Below are 15,590 nucleotides of genomic sequence, written 5' to 3' on the forward strand. Positions count from 1 at the left end.
CCGGCCCCTCTTATTGCCGAGCATGTGCCTTGTCTGGACTATGCTGACACTCCAACGGCGGTCCGTACACTCAGAGCCAGGCAGAATGTCACCTACAAAACCCCTTCTACGGGCCCGACCAGGCCACACTGCCTGGAGAGCACGATGACTCCATAAACCAGCGTGCACATCTGCGGACAGTGATAGTGGACCGTTGACAGGCCTTTCCTGAGCACCTGCAGTGGCCAGAGCTCGGGGAAGGAAGAAACAGAGGATCCGGTTCTGCCCTCAGGGGGCTTTAGACCGGCAGGAGGAAGAGATGCACAGCTCAAGACAAATGCACATTAAACCCGTGAGGGAGGAGTAGAAACGGGTTTCCGTGCGGTTAGAAGGAGGCTCCAAGAATTCTCACGGTGTAACGGGAGCTTCACGAAGCGGGCAGGCAGAGCGGACTCCAACAGCTGACTGGCCGTCCTGAGGAGACGGGCTCTATGTGTTGCTAAGTCAGGTCACTCGGAGCATCTAGAAAAGCTGTTTACTGATCAGACCTTCTTAGCCCACCCCTTAAAATGAACACGTTCCCCAACAACACCTCCTCCCTCTTTCTCCGTCACTACTCAGGCGTGCCGAGTGCGTGTCTTGCGGTGTGCGTACGCTGGGGCACGCGGCCCCGTGCTTCCTGCCCTGGGGTGGCGCCCAGGATTTCAGGGGCTAGGGACCTCTGATCGAGTGCTCCTTACATTGGAGCACTGCTCAGAGGACTAGGAGGAGCTGGCAGAGGAAGTGACCTGTGAGCTGGCCGTTGCGTACTCAGCAGGGAGAGTAGGCAGCGGGGGCCAGGCCAGGGGAACAGCGTTTACGAGGGAGCGGAGGCCTGCAGGGCGCGTGGTCAGGGAGCCCGAGGTAGGTCCTCAAGGTCAGAGCCTCAGTGGCCCAGGATGGAGAGGCAGAGGGTGGGCGGTGCCGGAACGAGACAGGGGAAGAGAAGCCGGGCTGCCAAGGGGTCTGCCCTCCGTCCAGGAGGCAGCGAGAAGGGCGTAGGTGTGTCCTCAGGGCACTGGTAGGATCAGATCTCTGTCTGAGAAAGAAAGCCCGTGGGGGCAACTGGCTGCCGCTTCCTTCAGGAGGTGAGGCGTGGGAGCCTCCGCGTGCTTTGCCAAGTCCTCCTGCTGGAAGCAATTGGAAGAACTCCCGAGGGCACGTGACTGCTTTAAATGACAGCTTCTCTGACTCCTCTTTCCACAGGCAGCGATAAACTGTACCATCAGTGGCTCTCCACAGTCCGGGTAAGTGTGCACCCCCCTCAGAGCCACCTGGGCCCCTCCTTAGCCTCCTGGCAGCCTTCCGCTTCCCCTGCCACCCACAAGGCTGTCATTTGGCCTGGGGCACTTTGTTCTCTCAGCTGAAGATGCTTTTGTTTGTGAAGCCAGGTGGAGGCTCGCAGGATGAGGCTATCCAAACCATGCCTGGTGAGGGCGAGAGCCAGGAGAAGCTTCCTCACCTCAGGAAGCTGGCCAAGGCCTGTCACATGGATGTTGTCATAGTAAAGCATTTCCAGGTGTCTCCTTTTAGGGCCAGTGCAATTGGGGTATCTTCATGGGAAAACTAGAAATGTATCCCTTGCTGCTCTGCAGTTTTTTCACAGCCAAGGCTCCTGGGAAGATGGGGAACACGTCACTGAGAGTTTTGCATCCCCTCACTGTTGTGAACAGTTTTCTGTTGTATAGGAAACGAGGCGTTTAGGGCTTCAGAAGCCACTACAGAATTCAGATTCTTGCCTTTCTCTTACACGGGTTTATCGGTGAGCACGTACGGAAGGCCTGTGCGCCGGGCACCATGCTGGGGACTGGGGGTACAGTGGGGAGCAGACACAGGCCCTGTGCTGGGGAGCTCCCCATCTTGTTGGGAAGGCAGGCACGTAAACAGGCAACTCCAACATAATGTGATAAGTGTTCTCTCCTGCTTGCGGGCCAAGTGCACGGCTGCCAAGGCGGGTCCCTTGGAAGTGGCTGCAGTTGGCCGAGAGTAAGCAGCTCCTCAGTGAAAGACTTCTTTTGTTCTTCTTGGATGACCAAACAGGGCACTTGGCAAATCATAGACAAGCAATAAGGACTTGTTGATTGATTGATAAAGAGAGTTTTACTACTCCAAAGGACCATTGAAATAGAATACTGAGTAATTTTGGAAAGCAGAGTGGAATAAATGAGTAGGTGAAAATTTCATATTGTCCTACAACAACACAGAGTGCTTTCTAGGTCAGATTGTAATGTTTTTAATTAAAGCTCGCATTTTCTAATATGAGCAGTTAAAAAAATTGTGCTAAAAGTTAATCCCAATAACTGTAATACTACATCTCATTCTTTTATGTACCCACTGGATCCAGTCTCTCTGTCTGTTCAAACCAGTTGGGCTTACCTTTCCGCACCACTGCACATCCGATTACGTGATGCATTTGATTAAAACCTCTAGAGTGTATGTAGACTGCTTAGCCTGGCCCTTCGCGAGCTGACCCCATCGGGCCTCTCAGCCCTGCTCGTCATTCCTCCCACGGTACACTGGCCACTCGTTACTCACAGACACGCTGTGGCTTTTCAGCTCGTGCACTTTCTATGTGCGATTTCCTATATCTAGGATGTTCTTACCCTTCCTACCCACCATGCCCCCTGCTAACGAACTCCTACGCATCCTTCACGGACCAGGCCAGATGGTTCATCCTCTAAAGCCTCCTCTGACCTCCTGAATGATGAGCTGCCTCCGCACAAGCACACACAGCCGGTGCAGCTCTCATCACCTTAGGCTGTAGCTGTGGACCCTGGGGCACCACGTGGACTGGAGGTCCTTGAAGGCAGAGAGCGGCCTTCCTGTGGCTCGGTACCTTCAGAGCCTAACGTGGGGCACCCACTCTGTGAGCCCCCCCAAAGTGTCGTCTGGGCTTCGGCACCTCACGTGCATGCATCGCCTCCTCTGTGGACTGGGAAAGCCCGGCCCGCTTCTCTTCCTCCTCCCCTCCTGCTCTCCTAAAGAAACCGAGCCAAGAAATCGGTATGTTGGGTTTACACTAAAGCCATGATTAACATTTATGGCTGTTCATTCTTCCCTTTTCTCAAGATACAGAAGTTAAGGAAGGCAGCCTACCAGACCGATTTAAAAACAACACAGAAAACCAGGGTAAGGGAAGGAAGGCGCCTAGCTGAGGGGAGCATATTTCCAGAGCAGCCAGCTAGCCCTGGCTGGTCAGGCCCCCAAGTGTCTACCCCAGCTTGGTATTAGCTAGAGTCCATTCTTATGAAACTTACCTTGATGCTCTCTGAGGTGACTAGAAGCCGTAGGTTATTGCGAAGAAAACCTTGCTTCAGAGAGGGCCTTTTCTTGCAGGCAGTGGACAGGTGCCAAGCAAAATACTGAGCCTAGAGTCCCCCCTCAGCTAGTTATCACCATCCTTATCCCCAACACCACCCCCCATACCCACCCATGGTGATTCTGCCATGGCCGTAACTAATTGCCTGAGACCAGTTACCATCGAGGCCTGTTCCTCTAATTAAGTTACACACTCTCGAAGTGTTGCTTAACTTGATTAAAGAGAAGCAGTCTTTGTTGGTGTTGGCCTACTATATCTTCAGTCCAAATTGCTAATTGACATTTTTATTATAGAAAGGAAGTGGAGCAATTCTGAATACTGTGAAAACGAAAGCAAACCCAGCCATGAAGACCGTCTATAAGTTTGTAAGTACTGGTCTTGGTCTCAGGACCCACACAGATCTGTTCCTTAGCATGACGAGACTCTTAAATATACCTGATCCTATGTGCAGAGATGACTCGGAGGCTACCGTGCTGTTTCCTAAAACTCTCAGTGCCCTTAGAATCATTTAGCGTTGATATTTTATGACCAGGTCAGTGACGTTTTTAATTTAAAGCGTTTCTGCCTACAGTTGCTGTGGGGGAAATGGGAGGCTACTGGTTTTAGCTTTTAAAATATAGACTGGGTGGGCAGAATTCTGCTGCTCCGTGTCTGTGCCCCTAAGGCCTGGTGGGGTATGTTCTCTCGGGTGTTCTGACAAACGTTTCCTGTGTGTATCCCCGTTATTATGTCCAAATAAAGCAGCTCCTTTGCAGGTTACGGAAGCATGTTCATGGTGGGACACACCCTCTAATTTTTGTCCCAAATTCATCATCTCTCTCATCACTGCCCTATAGGAAATGCATTGTTTGTGAAACTCGTGCCCACAGCAGAGTGAAAATAGGAGAACCCGTCAGTTCCCGATGCTCCATCTTTTACAAGCCTCAAGTAGTTTTTTTTTTTTTCTCATGATTTCTCTTGCTTGCTAATTTGACTCCGAGCCACTTAACTAGGGCGGTTTTGTTTTATTTCCATTTTTAATTGTGTTAGTCCTTTCCATGCTTAAATTGTAGTTACTTTAATGGGGTGGGTGGCTGCCAGCAGAACCACACAGGTCTGAAATGACAAAATAAAAGCCAGGGTATCGTGGCACTGGAGCAGCCCAGAGATATATCCGTCCAGGCCATTCAGCCTGGGCAGAAAACTGGTCCTGAGGCCCTGCCCTAGTGAAATGCAATAGGTAGGTATTCTGAATCTTGCAGCCAGCAAAGCTGCTGCTCTGGTCTTACTGGTAGCTGTCACCAGGCTGCTGAGATAAATAATTATAGAGAGCAGAAGAAGGGCTTTGGAAAAGGGGCGGGGGTGGTGGGTGGGGGGGAATCAGTGCCATCAAAAATGCAGAAAATAAAATCTCTGTAGCCTCTTTAAGGGTTTTTTTTTTTTTAACCTTTTAACATTGTATTTGTTTTCATAGCCATTATGTTTTCAACTTGATGATCCCATTTTTCCTTCCTTTTTCTAGTCATCAGAAAAGGTGATTGGCAACGGACTGAAATCAAGCATAGTCCCTGCTGGAAACAGAAAGGGAATCTTAACTTAAATTAATTTTTCATGCAGGCAAAAGATCATGCAAAAATGGGAATAAAAGAGGTGAAAAACCGCTTGAAGCAAAAGGTACTTGAAGTTCTTATTCAAAATGTATAAGCACCGTGTATGAAATGCGTGGCCACAGAAAGTCTGATGTGATCAATAGAGGACTGTTTGATACGGTGTTGTTAGCACACTTCAAAATGCATTACCAGCTGTCCGGGAGTTTTCACACTGTTATAAATATTCACAGACAAAAAACTGTCTTCAAATAACATTAAGACTCTGGCTTAAACCCACAAAGGCAAGCAAGTTCAGGTACCGTTGTCCGTCGGTCCCTTGCCCTCCCACCACCCCGGGCGCAGGGTCCACGGGGTCTGTAGAAATTGGCTCTGGCCCGGCCTCCCCATCTGAACACCACTCCCTCCTGCACCGGTCCTCTGCCCTGGGGCTGGTTGAAACCAAAACCAAGAAGCATCTCCAAGGAGATGACTACCGCGGTCCCGGCATGCACGAGGCCGCCATGCGGACACAGGGCTCTGAGGGCAGGTTTAAGGAGGACACTGGAGGCTGTCCTCAGATGGTGGTTTTGACCGAGAGGAGCCCAGCAATTCATGTTGAGACGCCTGAGGGGCAGGAAGAGGCTCTGACTGGTCTTCTTAGGCCACCAGTAAAATCGTAGGAAATCATCCAGGCTACATCCGGGCTAAGAGGCCCCTGCCTGCTTCGCAATACTTGCACCTGGGGGTGAGGAGGTGGGGGGCGTGGGGGAGTGGAGATATATAGAACAGAGGGGCATTTTTCACATTGTTGTGAATGTCCCCGTTGTCATTATTATTCCCGCCCTTCATTAAAAGTGGTCCAGGCTATAGGAGCTTTGCCTTTAATTCTTAGAACCACCCTGGGGGCGGTCGTTCCCATTCTTGTGTATGGAGACTGTGGTGCAAAGGCAAAGGCAAAGGCAAAGTCGTTTGCCCACGGGTCACACTGTTTGAGCCAAGATTGGATTCCAGATCCATCTACTCCCAGCGTCTGTGCTCCTACCTGCCGCTGCAGTGTTTCGTGCTGCCTTCCTGAAACAGGTGTTTTGTTCACCAAAAGAGGTCTGGGATCACTTCCTTCCTTACCCCACACCCCGAATGTGCCGCTCGAACACGAGCCTTTGTCTATCTCGGCAGTTTGTTAAAAGCTGAAAGCAGTTGTAATTTTATGAAGTCAGAAAGGACCTCTAATTAACTTGAAGTGGTCAAAGGAGTTGATGCCTTTCTTTTAATTGCAGAATAATTTGCTCTGACTAAGCATTTAAATTCTTAGTTTCAGCTGAAAGTGAATTTTTGACAGCTGAGATTCAGGTCCTACGATAAAAATCCTGTATGTTAACGTAAACCCAGATAGACCTTAACTGGTCTGCTGCGTCCTGCCGGAGAGCGGCAGGTGAGATGCGTTGCTTGGATGCTATTTACATCTCTAAATACACCTTTTTATCCCCTATCCCAGTCACGTGTAACCGAACTGGATGTTAAATGGAGTGGCGGGGAGGCAGGAATTCTCTCACCAGATTTTCCCTCCTCGATGTCTAGATCCGAGGCTCGGACTGGCATTAGAATGTTCTCAAGATAAGCGGAGAAAGGGGCCCCTCCACACGCCCCGCCTCCCACCACCTGCACACAGCGTTACCAAAATCCCCTTTTCGTGATTCGTATCATTTCTGCAAATTACCGGTTAAGCTCGGGTTTTTTGACGATGCCGTTCAGAGGTTTCCTTAAACGATCTAGATCGCTCTCCTTCCACGCCATCTCCCTCGGGGTCCGAAGCTGAGCTTCTCCTCTCCGTGTCCTCTTCCCCCTGCCAGTCGCATTCAAGAGCAGCTTCAGGAGATAACGTTCTACGCAGAGTGTCAGTACATTTCAGGTGACACGCATGGTGAAGGCATTTTATAGAAATGTGGCTTGTCACCGTCAGATTGTTGACAGATCCATTAGTGCACCCTGTTCAATTTTCACTTTCCCCCCCCCTTCGGTCTTACAGATCTCTCCAGACCTGATACTTTGCAGTGGTTCTTGGGGGAAAGAACCGCTCCTTTGTAATTGAAAGTCCAGCCGTGGTGGGCGTGGGTGGGACTTGGCCTCCCGCAGCGCCCCGAGCGCCCCGCAGCCCCCCGTTCTTGAGCTCATTTGGGATCTGGCTTCATCCGACCTCTCTCGCCGCAGTAGAAAATATTTCCGGGGCTTTTTTGTTCCCCTCCTCTCTACGTGGCAACATGTATCTGTGTGGCTCCCCAGATATCCGTGTAGTACAGACACCTCCAGTTTGGTTTCTGCTATGAAACGGGAGCAATTCCCAACAAAGACCCAATTTTCAAATGTACTGGGTTGCCACCTGGCCCCCTCTAACGCGGCATAGCGATGGTGACCTCGCAGACATAATCAAGAACCCCATCCTGCCCTCTGTGCTCACGCCTTGGGTTTGAATTGCAAATAGAGAATGTGGGGCCGACCTGTGGAGAGGTCACCATGGTGAGTGGAGGGTCCGTCTCTAATATGACCGAGCAGGGCCCCTTCTCCAGCCCTTGTTCATTTGTGCTGCAGATTTTCAAAGCATCTGAAACGGGAGCTTTCAGGGCGTCCGTGTGACCATCGGCAAATAATTGTAATAGATGCTGTGGTGTGGCTTTATTCCATACCTGCGCTGCTTCAGCCCAACAACAACAAAAAAAAGGACAGATAACATATTTCTCTGGATAAATGGAGCAAGGTGGTCAAGTTCGTCTATAGCTCGGCCTCCTTTGAAGCCTGACTTGCTCAAAATTAGAAAGCAGAGAAATGGCAAAGATGCTGCCTGGGCGTCTCTTTCTGAAGGGAGAATGGAGCATTTTCCTCCAGAGCGTCTCCTGCCAGACCTGGCCTGCGGAAGAAGGCCGCCTGGCTGGGCTTGCGACTGTCAACTGTCGCAAGAACGTCGTGCTCGGGGCCGGCCTCGGGATGCCCCCTTTCAAAAGCGGCAGGCACATACCTGTTCCTCCTCACCTGCAGAGAACATTAAGATATTCACATAAGGATGTCTTTCTTTTTCTTTTTCTTTTTTTCTTTCTCTTTTTTTTTTTTTTTGCCTATTGGGGAACCCCTGGAAAATTACCTTTTTTCTTCAGTATCAAAATGATTTTATCGAATCAGCCCATTTCACAGCTCCTTTTAAAGTTTCTGAATCTTTGATCTTTGACAGTTTAATCGAGCTTGTTGATTTAGTTTCTGTGATTAAAAGAATCGAATTCACAGTTGGGTTAGCGAAGGCCAGACGTTTCCTAGTGCATTGAAGGGAGTCAGTAAGCGTGCGTGGGACCGGGAGATGGAGGTAGACTCCTGCAGAACAGACATTTTCACACCTTATCACACAACTGTCAGCTCCCCGTCTCCAGACAGGCTGCAGCCTCAATCATGGAAATTCCAGCTCTGGACTCTATTTTGGTATCTGTGTTCCTATTTTAATTTGTCGTGGTACGAAGCAGACTGGAAATGGAGACCAGCAGTCCAAGCTGGAGACGGTCAGGTCCCCACCTCACACCAACACCATGGACTGGTACTGGGGCTTCTGAGGCAGACGAGCTGGATTCAGTGCTGATTGTGTAAGGTCTCAACTGTGTGACCTTGAGTAAGTTACTTGACCTCTCTGAACCTAGTTTTTCTCTTCTATAAACAAAGAGAAATTAGAGATTTTTACTGGCTTATTCTAAGGATTAGATTTAGAGATTTTTACCGGATTGATCTAAGGCTTAGAAGAGGTAATGGGTTTAACAGCAGCACTTAGTGGCCGCTCAGTAAATTAGAATTTGCGCCCTGTCCCATTCCTCATACCCCACATCCGGAGCAGCCGGTCTGCCCACCCCCACGTGCACCCCCCCTCCCCCAGCTTGGGAAAAACCTTTCAGTCATCCACACAGCAGAGTTCCTGCAGCACAGCTCTGACCCAGTCACTCCCCTGGTTCAGACCTTCCAGACCTTTCAAACCGTCCACCTCCTTGGCCAGGAGGCTCTTGGATGCCCCAGCTGCCGGATCACTTAACCAAGCTGTGCTTTCTAGCGCCCCAGGGCTGGGAATGCTCTACTCACATCTCTGCCTCATGAAGCCATATCCCTAGCTCCTTCCCCGTCCAGCCCCTGCCCAGCTCCTGCCCAGGGACACTGAGAGCCCCCTGCCCCCTCCGGGTTCCTGCCCCCTGGCTTCTCATGGGTACTCTCTCCAAGGACTTCCCATGTGCTGTCTTTGCCTTCCACAAACAGGCAGAGATTTGATCTGTCACAATTTTGGATCTTAGCAAATGCTTAGGGAAGGGATAGGAATGGAACTATTTTCCAGCCCCTTTGCTTTACCAGCCGATGTAAACTTCTAAGACCCCCATGCCCTGAGCTGAGCCACAGGGCTCCTGGGAAGAGATCTGCCACCCTGTGGTGGCCTCTGATCTGCAGCTCTGTCTAGTGTCTTCCTTCTGTGTGGTTTCAGGAACAGATTTACCCCTCCTGTCAGCTTTCTTGGTTTTGCTTTTTTTAAATGACATTTCAATGGTCAGGGTTTGTTGTTGTTGTTTGTTTACAAACAAAAAACATGTTTCTTGAAGAAAATTCAACAAATCAGAGAAGCAAAAAGAAAATGATCTCATTTTGTAGCTTGAATTTTCACTTACTATATCCTAAACATTTCCCAGGCCACTGACTGTTTCTCCCACATGTCATTGTTTTAAATAGCTGCATGAGATTTTATCCGATGGACACACATATACATTATTTAATCAGCCCCATTGTTAGATGCTTATGTCAGTTCCAGTCTTTTCTAGGCAAATGTCCTCATAGATAAAACCTCTCAGGGATTCTTAATTATTTCTTTAGGATACATTTCTAGAAATGAAATTAATGGGCCAAAGGGCATGCACCTCTTTAGGGTGTTGACATAAGTTGCCAATTTGTGTTCCCACCAGAAGGAAATGGAAGTGCCGTTTTTCCCAAGTTTTTTTTGCCGGCACCTTCTCAGTGAGCTCATAGGCCACAACTTCTTTAATCATGGGAGCAAGACTGGCTGTCACTGGATCCCTTCTATGGGTAACATCTCTGATGGTAGATGCAGTCGAGGATGTGAAATGGCCCCATCTCTTTCTTGGCCGGGGCTCCTCCCACACTCTACTCCCCAGAGAGGAAGCAGTTGTCCTTCCCCTGGTGGAAGAAATCGCGCAGAGTGAATGCGCTGGTGGACAAGGCCCGAGACTTTGAGAGAAGCCTTTGCACCTTCGGGTCTTCTAGCTAAAAAAAAAAAATTAATGTGCTGCACTGCTTTTTGACACACAAGCACATTTGTGTGTTGGACATATTAGCCTTCCAAAGGTGAAGCTCAGCTGTACAAAGATTTATTGGAGAGCATTTACTGCGTTCAAGGCTCTGGAGCAGAGAACTCAAACCCCAAAGAATTCACAGCCTATAGGGATAAGATAAGTCGGTGTCCAGGTATCATAAGGCATGGCAGCATAGGATCATGTAAGAAAAAGGGTTTCTAAGAAGGCGATCACGGCCGCTGACTTGTTAAGCACCTTCTCAACTCAATGCCTTCCCTTGTGCTGTTGTTAAGGGTGATAAGGTTTAGAGGCCTAAAATCACACAGCTCTGGGTTCCTCTACTTTCTGGCTCTGTGGCCTTGGGGAAGTTGCTCTCTCCGAGCCCCGTTTCCTCACCTGTAAAAGAGTGATGCCCCTCCTCTTCACCTCATGGTAGTTGCGCAAAGTGGGGCAGGGAAAGGTCAGGATCTAGGAAAGTGCCTGCCAGTAGGAGGCGCTCGCCACGGGGCAGGTTTCTTTGGAGATGGTGCTCTTCCCGTTTTTTTGCAGGATAAGGATCTAACATTCAATTTGCACGGTACTGTCACGTTTTTTTCAAAGCTTCCTCACATCTCATTCCATTTAACTCATTGTCCCAGTGGCTTTGAAGTTTCTCAAGCAGGTGGTGGTCTCCCCATTGTAAAAATAAAGAAATAGGTTGCAGAGAGGTTGAGTGAGTTGGAAAAATCAGACCGCTAGTTGGTGGTAGAAACAAAACTAGGAGACGATGTTTTTACGCATAAGCTTAACTAAGACGCTTTCCCAAAACTACCGCGTACATTTTCTAAATAGCTGTCATTTTACAGGTTTCATCACTATCGATATTTTTACTGTGTTACCTTACTGCTCCGTTTTTTTTTTTCCTTTTTTTCAGCCAATCACTCATATACACGTGCAATATTTTTCCTAAACAAAAAGTGAAATTTTTTTAGTTTGGCTTTACTCAACCTTTTGTGGCTGTCCTTTCCGTAACCCCTCCAGATCCCAAATGCCCCTTATGCCCTTTGCTACTTTCTGGCGAAAAAGGAGTCGTCCCCTCTCCCTCCCCCCCACCAAACCCCCTAGCCCTGACCCTTTGTTCCACTTGACCTGAGCACCTTAGGTCAGCCCTCTTTCCAAAAGAGCCCTTTCTAATTGGCTGTCGGCAACCTCTCTCATCACTGAGCCTGAGCCAGGCCAAGACTTACGGGCCACTTGATGCAAGCCCTGCCTGCAAAAACAAAAAGTCCTCATCCCTTGTGTCCTTACCAAGCAGAACAGAGGCATTAGCTAGGTGTATGGGGTTGACTTTACACACACACACACACACATGCGCATACACACACACACACACACACACACACACACAGATTCCTAGTTTTTTGAACACCTTATCAACAGGTATTCGATTATTACTGAGTACCATATATAGTACGTTATTAATAATGTCCTAGACACTTTTATGTTGCATTATCTCCTTTACTCCTCATAGCTACCATATCCCCATTACACAGGTAAGACTGAGGCTCACAGATGTAACATCTGTTTCATCTTTAATGCGTTATTCAATAAAGGACCAATTTCCACCATGTGCCACCATTCTCTTTGGCTGAGAAATTAAGAGCAACCAATGATCAAGTCTTTATGTTTAGAATTTAATGAGTGCTAAGGGTGCGTGTATTGTTGACCACAATGTGTATCTTTTTTGCAATCAAAATAATTGGAAATTTATTATTTCTGTGAGTTATTTTTATTTGAATAGTGAGTTAAACATATTTTATTTGTGCATTTCTTCTCTGCCTTGCTCCAATGACGATTTAAGCAACTTTCCTGACTTGAATAAAGGATGAGGTCCTCATTGCACAAGTGGGCACCACCCATTCCCCAAAGAACCATGTGTATAGTCAGCTGCCAGCATTAGCCAGATGAGCCATTACCTGCCTTTTTCACATTGGGGTTTTTCCTTTCCTTTAATTTGACTTTATGAGTACAAATTAAATGTAAACTTCTGAATTTAAAAATATTATTGTGGTTCCCTCCATTTTCTCCAAGAAATAGAATCCGAACTCAGATTTCAGTCTCTTCCAGAAAGACAGACAGTAACATCATCACAACTGTGGAAGAAATGTCCACACTCTCAAATAATCAAAGTAATGCAAATTAAAAACAATGAGATCTAATTTTTCACCTCTTAAATTAGCGATACATTTTTAAAACGATAAGGCTAACGAGTACTGTGAAACTGATAACACATCCATTGCTGGTAGTGGTGTAAATTGGAAAGCAATTTGGTAGAATGAATAAAAAGCCTTAAAAATGCTTGTATCTTTTGACCTAGTAATTTCATTCCTAGGGATTCCCGTAAAAGAAATAATCCAAAAGAAAGAAAAACTTCAGTGTTTATTACTGTGCTGTTTAGAAGGAAGAAAAGTAACAGCCTAAATTCTTGGTAGCAGTAGAACGATTTGTTAAATTATTCTATATCGGCTCAGTGAAATATTATGCATCCATTAAAATTATTATAATGACTGTATAACACCGCGGAGATGCTTATAATATAGTAGGGAACAAATAGAATGTAAAATTATGGATGAGCTGTGATCGCAAGTAATTTTTAAATGTCTGCATGTGGACAAAGTGAATATGTAAAAATGAAAATAGCCATGTTAGGTAGTAGGATGAAGGGTCCTCCCCCCCCACAACCCCAGTATGGTGAATTATTATATTGTCTTTGTAATTTAATGGGTATGATTTTGGTTTCTCTCATCCTTCAAAGTCAAAGAGCCAAGTTAGCCTTCCGTTTCCTTCACCTCCAGCAGAAGGACAGGCTCTAAATGTCCCAGGGGAGTTCCGTGGCAGGCCGCTTAGCTGGGGTTGGAGGGAGCACCTGTGCTCACTGTACGTGCCGAGATCCCGACATCAACCTCGACTGGCTTCTCCCTGCAGGACATCGCGGAGAATGGCTGCGCCCCCACCATGGAAGAGCAGTTGCCAAAGACTGCACCGTCCCCACTGGTGGAGGCCAAGGACCCCAAGCTCCGAGAAGACCGAAGGCCAATCACAGTCCACTTCGGACAGGTATGTGCCCTCGCCTGCCGGCTGGATGGGTTTTGTTGGTTTCTTAGCGGAGGCTGTAGCACGTGCAGCAGGCAGTTTTTCATTTCAGCTCTTTTTGGCAAAACAACGCCGTGGAGCTTGTACACCTTCGAGTGTTTATTTGGTGCAAACATTTTGACGGTGAATTTTCAAAATTTTTGAGGAAGCAGCGTGGCTCTGGTCGTAAACTAGCCGAACTCTTGAATGAAGTCATTAAATGCAGCTGCCGCCTCCCCCACTTCAAGGCACTTCGTTCCTTTAAGGTGCCTCTGTTAGCTAAGCATCTCATTAGAACCCTTTAGCATCCCAGGCCCTTTTCTGCACCTTCAAATAAAAGGCAACCAGCGAAGTCTTAAAAAAAAAAAATCAATTAGGAGTTCTTTATTAATGTACTTCCTGAAAATCAATATCGGGAGTCGTGCTTCTCAGAGTAAACAGCCACACCGTGGTTCTAGAAATTCGACTCTTTAACCAACTATTTTCGACAACCTGAGCGTTTGAACATTGTCTGTTTTCTTATCTCATAAGTAAAACATTGTACTCTGCATAGAAACTGAAAAATGTTTTAAATCTATTTCCTACCAGTGGTTATATTTTTGGTTGAAAAGAATTGTCTACCCTGCCCTGCTTCCCTCGAAATGATTCTCTTGGTTGGCAAGTCATAATTTTTTGATTTAGGAGAAATGGCTCCGTTAGCAAGATATGACCGTAACAGGAATTTGCAAGGTTCTTGCGATATTCGGAAATCACCTGGTTCTTTAGACATGTATTAGGTGAGGCATGATTAAAATAGTCTGTGATTTTATCTTAAATATGATTGCCTTTTTATAACATAAAAGAGCTAGGAGCATACCTTTAAAATGTCCTGTTTTTAACGGGTATTTATCAAGTATCTACTACATACCAGGTATTGAGCTATTTAGAAATGAAGGGAACTGAGGACACTATTACTATGGGCTATTATTATAGGGGTGAGTTCGTTAAGACCTAAGACTCTTTCTCTGTGATCAGTATTTTCAGTTAATATATTCATACATCTTAAACTTGGGGAGGTTCACCCCTCTTTTCAGATTTTACACTTAAAAGAGATGTTATAAAAATTGAAATGTAGCACAAGGAAGAAGCATCCATGGGGCAGTGTCCATCTGCTTATCTTCCAGCTGTGCTGGCTCTTGCACCCCTGGAGAGCCGCCCCCGCCCCCTGCCCCAGCGCGCGGGTTCAGGCCCTGCTGGGGGAACCTGCCCTGGCTCCCCAGCTGGGTTTGCTGAAAGCCCAGCCCCCCAGTTGTCGGCAGCGTGCGTTCCAGAGCCAGCTTCCTGCCCGCCTTTGTCCTCATTCCTGCACACGCCAACCTTCCCATGAAAAGAGCCCCTCGCTGGAGTTTGGAGCCCATTACAGAGAAAGAGGGGGCGGGGGAGAGGGATTTCATGGTGTTAAACATTCCATTTCGAAACACAAAAAAGGAGGCCCTATTTGAAATGGAGAAAGACCTTCTTTCCATTCCGGCGAGAAGTAGAGATGCTTTAATGTCATTCCCAGCTAAATGCAGAATAAGAGAGAGTGTGTGTGCACGCGGGTGGGGGATAAACAATTAAAAAAAGCCACCCCAAATTCTGTTGAAATAAGAGCTGTCTGTGCCTTCACAGGTCTGTAAACTGGAGAGGATGAAAGTGGCTTTTTTTCCCCGTTTGTCACTTCCCTCACGTGGCTGCCAGCATTATGCAAGTGTACAGGAAGGCAGGGTTTTTTTTTAATGCATGCATGCGGATTAAGGTCAAGCCCCGAGTATCAGCCATGCAGCGGGCTCTCCCTTACAGCTGCAGCCGCTGAGCCTACCCACAGCCGCGAGATGCCTTAATTGAGACGTGCTGTCAAAGTGACAAACACATTTGCATACAGTCTACACTCTATTTATTTTCTCTGGAAAGGTCTACAGTCTGCTGTTGGTTGAACATTCTTAATCAGTTTGCTGTAAGTGAACTGCCAGCTAAGCTCACTTGTGCCGGCCGCTTCTTCATTAGGTGACAGATTAGCTGCTGGGGGATGGGCCAGGGAAACCACAGACCCTTTCTTTTAACTCTTTCTGGCTTTGCCCCCATGCTTGGCTGTCCTTCAGTCCTTCCCCAGGCTCCTGGTTTGATGGGCCGTTGACCGGAACAAGCAGCATTTCAAGAGCACCTACTACTGGCGGGCATGAGTTTTAGGAACTTCACATTCTTCTCAAAGAACAGTCTTTTGAGTTCCATTTCAAAAAT

At 47.5% G+C, this 15,590-nt stretch overlaps 1 protein-coding gene across 1 annotated transcript in view; it reads left to right on the top strand.

Moving 5' to 3' along the window:
- Positions 1 to 15,590, top strand: part of DENND1A (DENN domain containing 1A) — a 457,019-nt gene that overhangs the window by 390,725 nt on the left and 50,704 nt on the right. The window contains exons 15-18 of the mRNA XM_023532960.1: positions 1,225 to 1,265; positions 3,631 to 3,702; positions 4,934 to 4,990; positions 13,185 to 13,316. Of these exons, the coding sequence (XP_023388728.1) occupies positions 1,225 to 1,265; positions 3,631 to 3,702; positions 4,934 to 4,990; positions 13,185 to 13,316 (302 nt within the window). The remainder of the gene's footprint in view (positions 1 to 1,224; positions 1,266 to 3,630; positions 3,703 to 4,933; positions 4,991 to 13,184; positions 13,317 to 15,590) is intronic.

The sequence above is a fragment of the Pteropus vampyrus genome, unplaced genomic scaffold (genome assembly GCF_000151845.1).
Source record: "Pteropus vampyrus isolate Shadow unplaced genomic scaffold, Pvam_2.0 Scaffold95, whole genome shotgun sequence".
NCBI lineage: Eukaryota > Metazoa > Chordata > Mammalia > Chiroptera > Pteropodidae > Pteropus > Pteropus vampyrus.